Source organism: Echeneis naucrates, chromosome 14 (assembly GCF_900963305.1).
Source record: "Echeneis naucrates chromosome 14, fEcheNa1.1, whole genome shotgun sequence".
NCBI lineage: Eukaryota > Metazoa > Chordata > Actinopteri > Carangiformes > Echeneidae > Echeneis > Echeneis naucrates.
This window is the reverse complement of record NC_042524.1, coordinates 15,781,168-15,799,742: the sequence shown is the minus strand read 5'-3', so window position 1 is coordinate 15,799,742 and position 18,575 is coordinate 15,781,168. Positions and strand designations below refer to the sequence as shown.

Below are 18,575 nucleotides of genomic sequence, written 5' to 3'. Positions count from 1 at the left end.
TCTTATGTCTTTCAGTGGTTTGTATCAACCTTCACATGTGACGTGGTTTGACTATCAGAAGACTCAAAGCTTCATCTCGTCACCATGTTAATTCGCAAGCGTATCCTGAACTGCTCTCTGCCTGTCACTCCATATGTGCTCATCTCCCTTCTACTGCTCCTGCTTCCGGGGGTAACTCATTTCTCCCAGGGCAGTCCCAGTTATGAAGACACTGGCGGCACAACAGGCAACTGCTCCAGTAACAACAACTGCTCTGAAGGTGTGGTGTTACCCATGTGGAACCCCCAAAACCCTGCCGTAGGCGACAAGGTGGCGCGCGCCATTGTTTACTTTGCAGCTCTAATATACATGTTCCTGGGCATGTCCATTATCGCAGACCGCTTCATGTCTTCTATCGAGGTCATCACCTCTCAGGAAAAGGAGATCACCATCAAAAAGCCCAATGGTGAGACCACAACAACTACCGTGCGCATCTGGAACGAGACGGTATCAAACCTGACCCTGATGGCGCTGGGCTCATCAGCACCGGAGATCCTGCTGTCTGTCATCGAAGTGGTCGGCCACAATTTTGAGTCTGGAGCTCTGGGTCCTAGCACCATTGTGGGCAGTGCTGCGTTCAACATGTTCATTATCATCGCTCTCTGCGTATATGTGGTGCCAGAAAATGAAACACGCAAGATAAAGCACCTGCGGGTGTTTTTTGTCACTGCTGCCTGGAGCATTTTTGCCTACATCTGGCTATACCTCATCCTGTCTGTGTTCTCCCCCGGAGAGGTGCAGGTTTGGGAAGCTGTCCTCACCTTCTTCTTCTTCCCTCTATGTGTGCTGCAAGCCTGGATTGCAGACCGCCGCCTGCTCTTCTACAAGTATGTCAAAAAGCGATATCGCGCTGACAAGACACGTGGTATCATCATTGAGTCAGAAGGAGATGCCATGTTCACTAAGATGGACCTGGAGATGGACGGCCAAGGTGTGAACTCCCACACTCATCCCAAAGAGGCTCTGGATGGGATGCTAGAAGGGGTGGAGGAAGGTGGAGGGATGAGTGCTGAGCAAGATCAGGAGGAAGAGGCCCGAAGGGAAATGGCTCGCACTCTGAAAGAGTTAAAGCAGAGACACCCAGAGAAAGACATGGAGCAGTTGATTGAGATGGCCAACTATCAAGTACTAGTCCAGCAACAGAAGAGTCGGGCCTTCTATCGCATTCAAGCCACTCGCATGATGATCGGAGCTGGGAACATCTTGAAAAAGCATGCCGCTGACCAGGCCAGGAAGGTGGTGAGCTGTCATGAGGCCAGCGGGCAGGAAGAAGATCCCAACACCATCTACCTGCAGTTTGACCCCTCTCACTACCAGTGCTTTGAGAATTGCGGCTCATTAAAGCTCTCAGTGAGCCGGCACGGTGGAGAGAGCGGCTGCACAGTGAAGGTAGGAGGTGAACTAATGATGGGAATATTGTAAATGCTCAAGGTCAATTTAAAAACAACTTAAGTATTAATAATTCAGCATTTCAGTATAACCTCAGTCACTAAATAATTGATAAAATCGCTTTCTTTTATCATTTCCCAGGTGGACTACCGTACAGAGGACGGCACTGCCAATGCAGGCTCAGACTATGAGTTTGCTGAAGGCACTTTGGTCTTCAAGCCCGGTGAGACGACAAAAGAATTCACTGTTGGTGTTATCGATGATGACATTTTTGAAGAGGACGAGCACTTCTATGTGCGCCTTAGTAACCCACGTATTGTGCACCGGGCGGAGGTCGCCATCCTGGAGCCCAACTCCATCACCTCCAGCAACAGCACGGTGGGCATCGTCTCACACGTTCCTCCAAAGGCTGCCTTGGGCAACGCTCACACCGCCACGGTAACCATCTACGACGATGACCACGCTGGCATTTTTACATTTGAGAGCAACTCCACCAGGGTCAGTGAGAGCATTGGCAACATGCAGGTGAAGGTTCACCGGACGTCCGGGGCGAGGGGGAAGGTAGCGGTACCTTACCACAGCGTCGAGGGCACTGCCAAGGCCGGCGAGGACTACGAGGAGGTGTCTGGCAAACTGGAGTTTCAGAACGACGAGACCATGTGAGTAGCAGTTCTTCCTTTTTTGATGCTTTGTTGGTGCTTCTAATAACCTGATCAAACATCACAACCCACACAATGGTTTGTTGAACAGTCCTGCTAGATTACTGTAGGTTGTCTATTCACCCCTAAAGGATGAAAAGACAGTTTTAATGAATCACGCATGTGTTCACTCTGACAAGTTTAGAGCTTTCAGAAGAAAGATGTGGGAGGATAAGACGGTATAATTGTGAGGCAGATAATGAAACATTGTGGCTGATGTAAAAGATGAAGAACAAGGAAAAGGAGAAGTGCATGAGCTGCTTTCTATGAATGGATGCAGCCCTAACAGGCAGAGCTTTGGGTTTTTCAGCAAGGGTTCATTGTATTACAGAGCAATGAGAACGCCATTGCAGGAAACAACGGGAGTGTATGTGAGTGACAAAGCGGAGGTAAGAATATCAGACCAGCGGCACACACAGAAATAAGTATGAGTGATGAGCAACCACTGAAACAGGTGTATGTGATGAAACCTGTGTGATAATTTTAACAAAAGGGCTCGTGGAAGCAGCAGCAGAGCAGCTGATGAAAAGAGCAGGGAGGAAGGGTGAAAGCATGATGTTTTTCCAGCTCTTCTCTTGAATATTGTGTGGAAGGGTTGGCTGAATGATGAGTAGGCCACTCTTGTTGAGGTGAGGATTATTTTGATGAGATGAGCGGAGAACCTGGCAATTATCTGGATCTGAGATTTTATAAAATTTTTTTTCGCCTTTTCTAAAGGAAAATAAAAAAAAAGAAAAAAGAAAATGCCTTCAATTGCATCAAGCTTATCACAAAATAATTTACAGCACAGCGAGGTGCTGTCTGCATGAAGAGGATTTCAGGGCTCGTGCGTAGGTGTGCTGTGTAGGTCGGCGAAGTGGGAGCAAAGGCAGGTGAATACGTGGTGTCAAAGAGAATGCACATCTTCTCGTTTGTCCTTTTTTCTGCTCACAGTGCAGGTGAGATCTGAATATATTTCACAGGTTTTCTCAGTTCGTTCATGCACATTTATCAGTGTGTTGGCTTTCTTTTTGCAACTTTGCCCGTGTGCATTTCGAAGAGCTGCATGTCTGTGTTTGTCTGATGAATCCACTTTAAAAGCACATCAAAAAAAAGTCGCTCCAAAGCGGTACTAAAAAGAGCTTCTCCGGCTTCCACAGCAATTAAAGTGAGTGAGGAGGGGTTAAACGAGTCCCGAAAGTTCTCAACACAACACAAACAGCTAGAGAAGGTGCAGTTAATGAGACAATGGTGGATAGCAATCCAAGATGAGAGGTGGGCAGCTTGTATCTGCACTCAAATGGGAACTGAGCATTAATCCTCACCAACTCAGCCAAGACTCTGTTCGCCAGACTGTAGCATGCTGACAGCGACACAAGCATCTGCACATTTTGTATGATTTGCTTCTGTGCTCTCCATGACATTTGCCATTCAGCAGGAGGCGGAGGAGAATGGACGGGAGGATCCAGGGGAGCAGGACAGTTTTGCAGCAGAAACTGATGAAAATAAATGCAACAGGAACTGCCCAAACTGTGCTCAGCTTCTCCTCTGCTTCTTTGAACAGCAAGGAAGGTCTTAAAGGGGAATATGGGAGTAGGCTACTCTGATCATAGGTGGGCAGGTTTGACTCAGACTTTCAGTCAAGATTGCCAGCTGGCTCAAGGTACAGCGTGCTTTATTTGTCATTCAAAACATGTACACATGAGCTACATCAAGTCGCAGCAGCTCACTTGCCTTTCAAATCCAAAATATCTATCGTCAAAACGTTAAAGCTATATGATTGTTGGAGACAGGCAGTGTTTTTTCTCTATTTGCAGCATAAAGATATTGACCAGAGCTAGTGTAGAGCTATCCAGGGAAAGTTCCCAAATTAAATACATTTTTGAGACTTGAAGTCGTCCAACAAGATTGCATTTTGTCCCCACTTGGCACTACTCAGATGCTCGAGTCAAAATGAATTTTTCATGAGGTTATTTAATTTGCTGCTGAGTCTGCCCTGTGAACAGATGCGGGTGAAACCCCATCACTGAGCATTGTCATCTCAAAGTACATATACCCAAGGACTAGTTTCTGTCTCTGAGCACATGCTGTGTGTTAAATTTATATCTGCGCTCCTTATTGCTCAGGAAGCATGCCAAAGTGGAGCTGGTTTTTCTCACCCAAGTGTTTCCCTGTGCATTCAGGACAAAGAGCTGGCCCCCGTGGGCAGCTCTGTGTTTTTCTACATGTTACTGCGTCTCCTGATTTTTGTGGCCGTACGTGTGTGATTATGAACGTGCGTACATCTGCCGTCAATATTCAAGCACTCGGAGAGCAGAAAGGAAGAAGCCAGATTTTAAGCTTTTGACACAGCGCCAAGATGAATGGTTTAAAATGTAGGCGTACCATTTAATAATAATTTACCATCTAAATTCTGCACTGCAGTAAATAGATTATGATGTACAGACGCAAACCTCTGAGCCAAAATAAACAGGTTGACATAGAGAACCATTTTACATTCAGTGTATGGATTAGAGGAAGATCTGCAAAGACCCTTTGATGCTTAGGCGTAGCTTCCTTCTGTTTCTCTTTTTGCGCCTCAAAATGTGTGGCACCATACACCAGTTGAGGCAGAAGTGGATAACGGGGGCAGTTACATAAGGCAAGATGAAAGAGATGAGGAGATCACTTCTGAAAAGGGAAATCAATACCCTGATATTCTTTACTTCACATGCCTAATGTAGTCAGGATCGACAACATCCTGAACTTCCCGAAAAACATGGATGAAAGAAGAGCTGCAGAGTCATGGCTGGATAACGTCAACACTTTGCTGTTTTTTTTTTTTTGTTTTTTTTTTAACAATCAGTGTAACATTTTAAGTTTGTCAGATCTAATTTATATAATTAGGCTGCACATTTTAGCTTTGCTGGACGTGGCCTAATGGATAGCAGCTCTTGTCCGTCCATGACTTTGATCCAAAATGTCTCACCATCTCCTGGGTGGTGCCATGTTGTCACAGACATCTATGGTCCCTACATGATGAGTGTGACTGACACAGAAATAGTTCATAGTTCATTGCTCCAAGAGATTTAGATCCAAAGGATCAATCCCCTGATCCCCTCTAGTGTTGCTATGAGCTTCACATTAATGCTTTTGAGAGAAAGTTCTCACCAAGAAGTCATGCTCCTCTGAGGATAAATTGCAGTAAATTTGATGGGACCTGACCTTTTCATTGTGACGTCAACATTCAAGTTTGTGGCTACATACTCACTAAATGTTAAAATGAAAGACATTCCCATCAGCTTCATCTGCACTTGCTGTCTATATAAAATGATAACGTATAGTATTATGATATTATGGGACATGTTTTCTGTGCCGCGATGGACTGGCAACCCCGCCCTCACCCGATGTGAGCCCCCCACGACCCGGAAACGGATAAGTGGTAGAAGAGGAATGAATGAGTGTATAAATGTTTTGTGTAACTGTGACCCAGGTGTCAGACCCAGTACCCAGAAACCGCAGAGAAAAATGAAGAAAGAGTTGACTTGATAGTGGTGTTGTTAGTGTTGTTATCCTGACATGTTATCCAGAAGGTAAGGCGAGCACTTGTATGTTGGACTACGTGGTGTTCTTGAGAGTTTAACAGAGATGCAGTGGACCATGAACTATTTTGTTATGATAACTGTTAAAACTAAATCATTTGCTGTTACTATGGTAAAGATCGTACCTGCAAACATCAGCATGTTAGCACTGCCATTGCATGCATGTCAGCATTCTGACATTAGCCTTTAGTTCTAAGCACCACTGTGCATAATTACAGCTTCACAGAGTCTGGTTATATATTGAGTTTCCTTCTCCCTCTTCTCTAACTGTGCTCATTAGTGCCAGTATCATAAAGCCTTTCGCTGTAATTTTGCCGCACAAGTTATCAGAGATTTGGTCATTTATCCATATCACTGTCAAAACAATGTTATTTCATATTAGTATTCTGTACATCATAACCTAATAACACATAACAGTGGAGACAAAATATTGTGTTCATTTTGTCTGCTGGCCATATGAGACATAGCTTTTCTCATATTCAGCTCGACTGCTGTCTCTCTGGAGCTGGTGGAGATTCTTCATCCTGCTCAAGGACACTTCAGCATGGCAGATAGGTGCTGACACGCAAGTTTGATCCATGGCTACTGAATGGCAGTGTCCCTTTCAGTTGGGGGCATTTTACATACTGCCATGCATATTGTATAGTGATTCACTCATTCTCCCTGCTGCCTTCATTTTTGTCAGGGTCTTAGAAGGACTGGAGTCTCTCGTAGCACTGAGAGGGTAGAAAAAAATAGATAGGGTGAACATAGAGGCATTAGAATCACCCACACTCTGCCTGTAGGCAGTTTGGAGTCTCCAGTCTTCATTACTTACTCTATATGTCGTTTGACTGTGGGAGGAGACTGGAGCATCCTCACCGGGTCGACCCAGAATGTGGAGGAGAGGAAAACTCCTAATGAAAAGGGCTCAGAGCTTCTGTAGGAAATAGCCCAGTCCTTCTTTCTTAAAATGAGAGCACCACCCTGGGACCCTGGTTCACATCCTCCGGTTAAGCCAACATAATTTAGTCAATTAATTTACAGATGAATCACATACAATACACGCAGAAAATGGGAGATGTACTCTCCAGTTTTATTAGCTCTTGTATAAAGAAGAAGCCAGACTCTTAGTCATCTTCAGGATTATCCACACAACAGGAGAGATTATGACTGCTTCAGGTAAAGATTAGTGCTCAGAGGTCCATGGCTGTCTGTCTGACAGACACAATAGACAGATCTGCTTCCCAGCGCGACTTCTCAGAAACTATCCCTGTAATGGAGGGATGACCGGCACACAGTGAAATGTGATATGGGGCAAGTGAGGGCTTTACAAAGTCCAACTGTGCTCAGAAGGCAGAATCCTATCCTGTTATCCATGAACCTGCTCACTCTCAGTGGCCATTTCAAACTTACATGCATGGAAACAAAAAAAAAAATTCCACTGAAAAACGTGTGCTTTTTTTTTTCTTTTCTTTTTTTCGCTTAAATTCCAGAATGTTCTTCATACACTTCATACAAATTTGGACTGCTGATGGTGAATAGACTATTTCTAACTTCGTATTGCTTTGATAAAATAGCTCTAACTGGAATGAGTCAAGCCTCTTATCTAACCCTCTCCAAGACAATACATTTCTCAAAATGAGGACCTGTTTTACCATTTTGTAGTAGATAATCAAGCAATGATGCTACTACCAGTTTAGCATGTTAATAGGGGATTACTACCTCTCTACCTGTCAGTCTCAATAATTTCAACTAGACATTGTCGTAAAGTCCAATTTCCTCACACAAATATAAATACCACAATGTACTGCTGATTTCACCGTCCCATTAGCTCCAATTTGACATTGAGTTGTTCATCTTTGTTTATGGTAAAATAAAAAAACGTTTTTCTGTATTTTGGACTCTTGAGTCAGTTTTGACTTTGTTTGTCTTCACTGTAATTATTACTCGCCTTTTGTCTGTAATGTGAGCAAATGAGCTCTGGACTCGGGGGTGAGTTTTAAATGAGCAGCTAATTGGCCTGATGCCGTGCATGAACCTGACTCCATGCTGCTGCTTTTTGACTGCCTTTCACTTCCTGTTTGTATTTTAGTCAGAGGCCTCTGAAATGCTAATGCTTGTCTCTCTGACACTTACATTCTGTTCAGCATGATACACTGCAGCAGGACAAACAGTATCGGGCTTAAGTGTGTTGTAATGTCAAAATGGCTGCTGCGTGAACGTGGTCCATAGCAACTGAACCGTCATGATTTATTTTAAGGAATTTCTGTGATGCTTCAAAGTAAAACTCACCTTGGAACTGTACATACAACACTCAACAACAGCAGCTTGTGTTAAAGATGAAGGCTTTTCTTTCCACTGTAAGGACTCCACGCTGAGCTGCGATCCCCCCTCGCTTCCACTGGCGTGACTCTCTGACATTTGACAGCCGGTGACGTACCATTCATGTTTTTAAAATAAACTTCTTCTCTTCTTCAAGCAAACGCTGTGCCTGCGTGTTGTCGAATCCTGAGTGTATATGTGTAGACAGAAATAGACGGCCACCCACATATCATTATGGAGATGGAGGGAGAAGGGCGAGAAAAACTCACTGACACTGTAAGAGAACGAAGCAGGCTGAGCAAAACATGTCGGTCACAGATTAGTTCCAAGTCGTCTTTAACCTGCATGCACCCGTGGAAAGGCACTGCTTAATTTCCACAGACAATAAGATAAAAATAGTCCAATTTCCTCTGACTTATAAGTTGAAGTGTGTAGGAGGGGTGTGGGCTATTTCACTACTACTCTAACGGAATTAATCATGTAGAAGGAGTTCGCCCTCTTGTGGGATGCCTGGAAAAAAAAAATATATGTTAATATTTCATATGGTACATAGTGTCCTACACTAGAGAATAATGGTTAATCTTCCCATAATCTTGAGCTGCCGTCTTCTTATCTAACAGATTCATGATTCATTGTGTAGGCAGTCTACCTCTTGGCTACACTGGTTTTATTCGAGTGTGTACAAAAGCCTGGGCTGAGCTTTCACTGGGTGAAATCTATTTTGGATCAGGTTTAGGTAACAAAGGCTCATCGCAGGTTAACTCATATTCCCTGAAGAAAGCTAATTAATGAAGTGACCACTCTTTGGCTCCATCCTTTCCTTCTGTCTTTACCCTTCCTCTTTTAGGAAGCTGTTAAATGTGAAGATCATTGATGATGAGGAGTACGAGAAGAACAAGACCTTCACGATCATACTGGAGGAGCCTATCCTGCTGGAGGTGGGACAGAGGCATGGTGAGTTGAAGGCCACCGATAAATGTTGCAACAGTAGCGTCTTCGTTATCATTTTATGGCTTCTCCTTCATATTTTGTGTCGTTTCTTGGGATCTGTTCAGTTATGTGTTTAACTTCAAGGTCTGAATTGTGATGTCTTTTGTCTCATTAGTGTGTTTATATGTGCTGCTTTATACTAAGGGGTCAAGGTTTACTTGTTGCACTTTAGGTCAGGGGGACAGCTGAAAGGGATGAGAGTTTAAAGAATTGTGTATTTTGTATGTTGTTAAAAATGTATTGTAAGGACTCCCAAAAGAAAGTAGAAATTTACACATAAGATTTGATTCTATTTTAATGGCGTGCCGCTGCTGAATAGCTTCACTGTTTTGCAAATAATAAAACATGTATAACGACTTAATTAGTGTGTGCACAGTTGGTCATTTAATGACTTTGTCACAGTGACGCAAGCTTGCCAAGGTCATACAGCATATCTAGATTTGTGTGAAATGCACAACAAGCACTTTTTGAAATGAATCAACAGATGGAAATTTGACTTATTCGTCCTGCTTGTATTTTAGCGTGACTCCTGATGCCATGGGGGGGACCCTTAACATGCTCAATTCCCATGTCAGCAACATACCAGATCATATAGGGGTCCTATTTATATTAATAAAATGCTCTCTGAATTATACTTTATCCATGAAAACAATGAGAATGAAATCAACAATTGCAAAATACTGACAAAATTTAAATAATAAGGCAGTGACAATGACTTAGTAAACCATGAATCCAAATAAATCAGATGCCAATAAAATTAACACATATCTTTTTTTGTTAATAACATTTCACATTTCCCCCATTTTAATGAATTCTGAGATTCAATTTGCAGGCTTGCATTTCTTTCTCTCTCTCTTTTTTTTTCTTGCTGTCAAGTTATCTTTTATTATTCCATGGTGAATGCATTATCACCCTCTGAGGACATTTCTGACTGCTACCAGAGATTTAGACAAAAGATATCGCATTAGAATGACTGCGGCAGTACTCAGGGAAGACTGTCTGTCGTGATCATTACATCTTGTAATAAATCTCTCCCTGTGCCCACGGCCTGAAAGTTTGCGCATTTATTCCTTCTCTGCAGGAGACACAAACGATAATAAGACAGTGGTAGGACCTGAGGACGTGTCAAAGATGGGCTGCCCCTGTCTGGGAGAGCACACTAAGCTGGAGGTGGTCATTGAGGAGTCTTACGAATTTAAGGTAACTCAAAGCTCACTTCCATACTCATCTCAGCGACTTTTGCTTATTTTGTACCATCTAAGGAGCTGAGAAGGATTGATGAACACTACAAGTTTTGACTTTTTCTTCGCACTCATACGCTTGTTAGAGCTGAGACTTTCACAACCCTCTAAATTATAGAGAACAGAAAAACAAACCAAGACCAACAAGTACGCCCTCTTAATAATTTAGCAGCAGAGTGCTCATCTCTTGAGTTACTTTCAATCCATTCAATATGTTGAATCGAGAGAGACAAAATAAAACGTTGATGATTTTCATCCAATATAACAGTATAGGTTATTTCATATTATGCTGGATATGCATTGGAGAGTAATATTTGATGTAACCAGAGATAGGTGATAAATTATCACCCATCAGATGCATGTAACTAATAGCTGTGCCAGGAGAGTCACTCAATCGTCATCTTATTTAGCCTGCATGGTCAAATTAGTTATGAAAATTTAACTGTAATGTACTTAAAATACTTCCTCTTGTATTTAGGGGGAACTTTCAACCGACAAAAATGACTGAATCACAAAATTAATGTTAAATGAAACGTCTTTTGTTGAGTGTATCTGGGTTCATTTTTCACAGCTGTGATGTGACTGCTTCGTCACAAGTGTTTGTCCAAGTTTGCACTGGGATTGCCACGATGAGTAATCTGAGCTTCGTGGGTAAAGTTTTAAGACCAAATTTCACTTGTAATATGATGCTACTGTTATTTGGGGCTTCAGCATCACATGCTGACACTCTATTCTCTGCACGGGCGTAAAGCTGCTTTATGCTGGCAAAGTGCCTTTTTCCTGAGGGACAGCAGGGTTTTGTGCTTCTCTGCTTCTGTTCTGGTTACCCACCATGCACCACAGCAGGAGAAGGACAGACGCACTTAATTCCCTCTTAACCACCACATCGGTTTCTCCGGTCTCAGTGTTCATATCTCCCACCTGCCTTGTTCTCATGCCCGTGTCTTCGTGGCCTCCTGCAGAGCACCGTGGACAAGCTGATCAAGAAGACCAACCTGGCTCTGGTGGTGGGGAGCAGCAGCTGGAGAGAGCAGTTTGTCAGTGCCGTCACAGTCAGTGCAGGTGAGTCCCTCTGAGATCTGTGGACGTCTCAGCCTGCAGGCCACAACTTCGCCCACCTGCTGCCCCTCACCTGCCTCACTGCTGTTCTGTTTTGGGTTCTTTTTTTGTGTGTTTGTGTTTTGCTTTTTTTTTTTTTTTTTTTTTTAAACCCCCAATTTAGTATAATGAATGAAAGAGCTTGAAATGAAAGCCTATTTCCGTACATTTAGCCAGTTCTGTGCCTGTTTGCTTCCTCCTTTTAATCCAGACAGGTTGTAAAAATGCAAGACGTGTGAATTCCTCATGTAGAGCATTACAAAAACTAAACCAGCCAGTTGACCAGTCTGAAGAATTTCTGTCAGAGTACTGTATGCGGTATGGTGAACCCTTTTTAATTGGCCGTTTCATTCATTTGGCTTTATGAACCTTTTAGATCTGCACTAGTACATGAAGCATTTGGGCTAAAAGCTGACTTACCAGGGATGTGCGATTTTGTTAATATGCCCTCTTTTCCCCTTTCTTTGCCTGACTGAGGTCACTCAGATTTTCATGCAGCGTGTACATGAATAGATAATAATACATTTCCTGTCTATCCGTATGTCTCAATGACTGCGTCAGAGCTATATTTACACATTTATCGTGAGGATTTGTAAAGGTTAACTCCCCCACATATGCAAAATGGATTCACATGGATTTCTGGCTGGATTTTGCTTCTCAGAGATATTTGATTCAAACATGACGCTGGATCTATTTATTGTTTCACCAACTCTTTTAAGATTTAATCTTGAAAAAAGTCTCTGAAAGTCTATGAAATCTTTGAAAATCTATGAAAAAACATTCATGGCATGAGACAAAGGTAAAGGTCTGAATCAGGAAACTGAAACGTGCATGTGTTTTCCAGGCCATTCATTTCTTTTCTGTCTTCCCCAGGTGATGATGACGAAGAGGAGAGCGGGGAGGAACGCTTGCCATCGTGCTTCGACTACATTATGCACTTCCTGACAGTTTTCTGGAAGGTCCTCTTTGCCTTTGTCCCACCCACTGAGTACTGGAACGGCTGGGCCTGCTTCTTTGTGTCCATTTCCCTCATTGGCGTTCTGACGGCTGTGACCGGAGACTTGGCCTCTCATTTTGGCTGCACCATTGGTCTCAAAGACTCAGTCACCGCTGTGGTGTTTGTGGCCCTCGGCACCTCAGTTCCAGGTAGGCATGCGTGCCGTCTAGCTAATCTAACACCAGACGTGCCCCAGCTTTCCTCGGGGGGTTTTCCTGGGAAGACGAAGCAGCTGCTTGAAGAGACAACCTTTGCCTCCTCCTGCGCTGTCAGATGAATTTTCTCCACACCTCTTGAAGATTGACAAGCCACAAACAGGGAAAAACACTATTTCATTTGTCATTCTTTCCGTGGTGCCTAATTGCATTCCCTTTCCACTGTCCTAAACACTGCCACAGAGAGCCACGAATGTTTTAGCTCAGAGAGCCCCACACACTTTATTTCAAGCCGCACCTGTTATGCTGGGAACTGCCAATAATGAATAAAGAGAATAATCAAAGCATTAGAGTAACCTCAGGCAGCAGTGGACATGAGACATGAAACATGAGCTTTCTTTGGTGACCCCTGTTTTAATTTGGCATTCCATTAAATGTTTGGCTTTCAATATTTTGTCTACATATTATTTTAGTTTACTTATTAAATATTATTTTAGACTGTCTCATTCTAAATCCACTCTAAAGTTATGTGTGCCTCAATAAAAGGTAAATCTGAGAAAGGTTGGTTACAGCGATGATGAAGTTGACTAACACCTCTAAAGCTCAATAATGAACTAAGAACTACCAAAGGGATTTTTTCACAATCAGGCAACTGTAAACGTTCTCTTATTAAAGGCAGTAGAGTGTTAACAGCTCTTTAAAGCATCAGTAAATGATTTATTAGTCATAAATAAATCTATTTGTTTTGTCATGGCTCATGGTTGACATGTTCACTGTGATGTCTTTGGTGTTCTTGGTTCGATTCCAGCCAGGAGCCTTTATTACATGTCCCTGTCGTCACTGTGTAATTCACCAACTGCTCTAGCTATATATGAGTTCGATTATTTGAACAGTCTGGCACCTTTTGTGGTCCAGGGTGACATTTTAAAGTCTTTTCATTATTATCAGCAGCCAATACAAATTCTCCTTTTGTGCTTAATTAATGTTTCACTTTCTTTGACAGATACGTTTGCCAGTAAAGTGGCTGCCATCCAGGACCAGTACGCTGACGCCTCCATCGGGAATGTGACTGGCAGTAATGCGGTGAATGTGTTCCTGGGCATCGGCGTGGCGTGGACTATTGCAGCCGTTTACTGGAAGACCAAAGGCAAGGTGTTCAAGGTGGACCCGGGCTCCCTGGCCTTCTCCGTCACCCTCTTCACCATCATGGCACTCATTTGTGTGCTGGTGCTGCTCTACCGCCGGCGTCCCAGTGTGGCCGGCGGTGAGCTCGGGGGTCCACGGACAGCCAAGCTCCTCACCTTGTTCCTCTTCCTCTCCCTCTGGTTCATCTACATCCTGTTGGCCTCCTTGGAGGCGTATTGCCACGTGCCTGGTTTCTGAGACAGTGGGGAAAAGCATGGACACGACTCCTCTCCTTGTTTTTACAGTCTACTGAACGTGTTTTCGCTCTGTTTTTGTCTATTTTCACAGAAGTTTATAACTATTTGTATCATTAGTTATTATTGATAACACACAATATCTGATTGACTTTGAATCTTTCGACTCTGGAACTTTGCTACCATCCACTACGCTGTGAGGGATAGCTTTCACCAGTGAAACTGAACCCCTCCTCAACTTTTCTTCCTCTTTTGAAACATTACACTTCACACAACGTTATTATCTTATCATTATTATCAGCATTAAATTTTCTGTCATTTGACATGTGAAACTTCTGCCATCTTGTCCTCCCTCTGTGGACAATTACTTGAGTTTTTAAGTGTTAGGAAAGCACAAGATTGACATGAGATTTGAAGGATGTTTATAAAAAAACTAAAGACTGTGCATGGGATGACGTGACACTTGACATTGAGATAATGAAGGGAAAGATATTACTGAGGTTACTAAAAATGACCTGTAAAACATAGCTGTTGATATTTATTATTCAATCTATACATGAATTATTCATTGTGTATCATGTAAAAGATGAACATTGTACGTGGGGGTTTTGTGAAAGAGTATGTGTGTTTATTTTTGCACGTGATCAGAGTTTCTTGGTAATCTACCTTAAAGTACTGTATGTGATCTTTTGACATGGCTGTTGATGTGTTGATGTATTCCTGTACATGTGAATCACAGCTGTATCATAATCTTCTCACTGCCTGGTGCCCTCCCCTTTCCAAGCTTTCTCAGTCAGTATCATGTTTGACATGTTTTTTAAAGAACATAAGTCAACTTTGGGCAGAGTGACTGCTTTAAATTGTACTATGAAGTATAAATTCTTTGAGCACATTTATAATTTTGTGTGTGTGTGCGTGCGTGCGTGTGTGTGTGTGTGTGTGTGTATCTGTGCTGCTCTGCTCTCCAGCACATCTTGTCAAAAGGCATGACACTATATCGCCACTGACTCCATAAATGGTCAAGCTGCAGTCAGTACAGATATGGAAAAGACGGCAGTTTTCTAATCTGTCCTTCTGACACTGTGAACATTTTTCAGCAGCATCACTTTGTAACGAAGCACAGTGGAGAGCAATGGGGCCCCTTTTCAAACGACTATACGAAGAGTGAGGTCCTTATCACAGCACAATCGCCAAACCAGTCCACATTTGAAATGAGAAATGTGCTAAAAGAGATGACATGTACAGTATTTCCTGAGTGTCCTCTTGTGTCGCACAGCAGTTGATATTGAATTTTGTTTTCTTTTTTCTTTTTTTTTTTTACCTAGAATATGTAGAGCCATATTTATTGTAACAGTATTACAGTGGAGGTATTTATATGATCTGTTTGAGTTTTATTGATATGCACGTTTAATGTATAAAAAGTGGAAATAAATGTTGCTGATTTATGATGCTGTATGTTTCCTTGTTGTTTTGATTACATGGCAGCAAAAGGCAGTGATGACACCGGATTTCTTTTCAGATTATGCCCATTCAAGCACCAAAATATAGCATTCAAGTAACCAAAATTATTTGAATCTAGGACACCATTAGTTGTACTAAAGTGATCGTTTGCAAAAGCCACGTGAGAATATCTTCACATAGAGAATTTAGCTTAACCCCACAAGCATTGTGTTTAACAGTGGTGGAAAAAGTGCATAATAAATTCAAGTGGCAGCTTCATTCTGCAGAATTACATGTTTTTACATGATTACATTGTAAATACCGATGCATCAATTCTTATGTAGAATATCACCACTGAGGTTATCTGAAGAGCAGCTAGTTTAATTTATTGAATGCAGTTGGATCATTTTGTTCACTGGTTTTGGGGTTTAGTAGTTTTATTAAGGGGTCAAATGTGAGGGGCACAAGCTGATAAATGACAATATTTTTTGGAATTGGTAAAGAAATGAATGATTCGCCATTTTGGGTCTGGAACCTTTTAAATAAAACCTCCAATGTTCAGCAGTAGTGTACAAACTCATACTGGCCAACTGCCCGCTCCAGTAGTGATAGAAATTTAATCACGATTCTCTGCAATGCTTGTTTTTAGCACATAAAGGAAAGCAGACCTTAATAAACAACAACTACATTAATCATCAAACACAGTCTGTGGGAGGGAAGCGGCCGGACACCACATCCCCATCTCTTATTAATTTAATTACATAATATGTAATAAAATTGTATCACTGTGTTTCCCACTGTGAGACATGAGACTCAGGACACTGAGTGAGTGTGATTTTTTTTTTTTTTTGTTGTTGTTGTAAAAGGCACAGTTGAAAGAAAAAGAACCCAGAGCTCTGACTGTCTGCTTTTAAAAGCGTTAGGTTTAGGTTTCATTATGCTGATGCCTGCTTCTCCTGATGTTCAGGAGCAGGAACAAAATCACTGAAAATAAAGAAAAAAAAATAAAAGGGAGCGAACATGGTTTTGATTTATAATAATTGCTTTATCACATCCCCCACCAGAGCTTACACCATGTTGCCGATGATTATGCCTCTTTTAGTCTGAGCAAAAACATGTATTATTTCCAGACATATTAGCAGGGAAATGAACACCCACCATGGCAAAGGATTATTACTTTTCTCACAGTGTCACTTGGTGAATTGCTGGACTGTGAGATTACTTTCAGCTCTCTTTAAAAACTTAAAAAAGTGAATTTTAATTTCAATGATTCTTTAACAGCTGAGAAAGGCGATCATTGCACAGTCACCACACAGTGTCAAGGAACACAATTAGTTCGCTGACAGAAAATTGAATTTGCATTTCAAATAAATGATGAATGGAGCAAATATGAAATATTTGCCGGTTTCTGGTTCTTTGTCTGGTTTGTTTTTGCTGTCTTGCAGCACTTCTGAGATGGAATAAGCTGATATTTGCTGAATATAATCAATCTTCCATTATGAGTTTATAGGACCTGAGCTTCAAGATAAACAGTAATATTGTGACTTTTGAGTATATTCATTTATTAATATGATATTCAGCGGTGCAAATTTCAGACACATTTTCAATTAACCAAATTATGTACACCCAAATAATATGAAGTAAATTTGGCTTCTGGGGCTTTGGGGGCTCGGGGCCCCTGGGCTTTTTGTCTTATTGGTAATCCGGCCTTGGCCCAGTTTCAACAAAAATAATTGAAGCGGCAGCAGAACAGAAACATTGAAGTGCTATGCAAATATTTCGCCACACCCAGGTTATTTTCAATATTTAAAAAATAAATAAGAATATGATCATTTCATAATAAAGTGGAATAAGTGAGTGGCCGGTTAGATTTATTGCTATTTTCATATTTGCGATGGTGCCTTTATGAAACCATTCATTTTATCAAAGCTTATACATATTTCATTATCACTTGTCATCCCTGTTGCCTTGCCTGAATTCTCTTATTGGGGCTGGATGGGCACTGGTCTTGCTGTGCATACTGGGAAATGCTGCAGCCCCATGTGAAGTAATTAGCAGGTAAAGAGAATGGCTGATAAAGAACCTGCGAACTGGCTCTTTATGGTGCATACACATTCAAACACACATCAGCTCTGGTTGTGTCTGCTCGGGAAAAGTTCTGCCGAGCCAGCGCGATGGTGCACCCCCGTGTTTTAGCCCTCAAAGTCCCAGCCCACTGCTTCATACAGAGGAGAGTAATTAGTCAGATACAGCAGCACTTATTAACTTACATCAGCTGCACTCCCTGATCCACTCCAACACACCTCCACCCTGTAGCTGAGCAGAAATGATGCCCCTTGCCACAATTACATCATACTTGTTCTACTCAGCTGCAGAGCAGAGGTCGGTGGGATATTTGCAAACATGCAAGGGACAATTTTCTGGTCTGACACATCCCTCTTTAAATATTTTGGTATTAGTGATTAATGAAATGATGGCAATTGATATGAAAGGCGCTACATGTAGTGAAGGCCCCCGCACACACTTATTGCCCCAACTCTGCAGTTCCTGTTTTGGTTCACTATCTCTGCTCTCAACTCATCTTATTTCCCAGCAGTAGCAGGCCATTGTTTTCAGTGAATGAGCTCCATTATTCAGTATACCCTACACTGGATGGCAGAGAAAACCGTTTCCTTTCTGAGGCTGTGGGGGGTTAAGAGAAGAAAAGAAGGGCTCAAGCCAGTGGCGCTAATATTACCTGTCAGATGTGTAAATATGCAGTTGCTTAGTTATAGTTTCTTGCAGTGCCCCCTAGTGCCAAAAAATCTGAAGTTTTTCTGCTTCGTAAGGTGAGATCCTAAACAGATGAAAAAGGTGAGCGAAGCAGATTGAAATTCAACATTGTCCTTCTCTTCCTGTTAAACTGTTTGTTGTACAACATGTCAGAACAAGATCAGCTTCCTGTGAATGGATTGTGTTTTTATCGTCATTGTAGTGTTTACCTTGCACATTTTGCACTTACACTGGCTCATTTACAACGCAGGTGTCAAATGTGAGATTTCCACCTCCTTATGTTACCACCTGCAGCAGGTGTAAGCATATCCCTCACCCTCCCACGGGGATGGCAACTGCTGCAGCTTTATAAATGCAATAAACATTAGGGTCAAAGCTGTGAGAGGGTCCGACTACAGATGGGCAGGTGAAGTGCTTCGTGTTTTTAAGAGGAGAGAAGCGTGCCGGTGACAAGAAAAAGTGGGCAAGGTGAGACTCTTCTGGTCTCACATTTCTGTGAGACACACTTCAGCT

General features: G+C 42.2%; 1 protein-coding gene across 10 annotated transcripts; it reads left to right on the top strand.

The window, feature by feature from the left end:
* Positions 1–234: 234 nt before the first annotated feature.
* Positions 235–15,036, top strand: slc8a4a (solute carrier family 8 member 4a). Of its 10 annotated transcripts, none has more exons than XM_029518952.1 (8): positions 235–1,428; positions 1,570–2,087; positions 8,838–8,939; positions 9,857–9,876; positions 10,065–10,180; positions 11,184–11,283; positions 12,193–12,465; positions 13,475–15,036. In XM_029518952.1, exons 1-8 carry the CDS (start codon positions 274–276, stop codon positions 13,852–13,854), a joined length of 2,664 nt encoding a protein of 887 aa, XP_029374812.1. In that variant the 5' UTR covers positions 235–273; the 3' UTR covers positions 13,855–15,036. The 10 variants fall into 10 exon arrangements, with proteins under 10 accessions (XP_029374812.1, XP_029374811.1, XP_029374813.1 ...); XM_029518951.1 differs by having other exon boundaries at positions 10,062–10,180; XM_029518953.1 differs by lacking the exon at positions 9,857–9,876 and adding an exon at positions 9,970–9,981 and having other exon boundaries at positions 8,838–8,944.
* Positions 15,037–18,575: the final 3,539 nt, after the last annotated feature.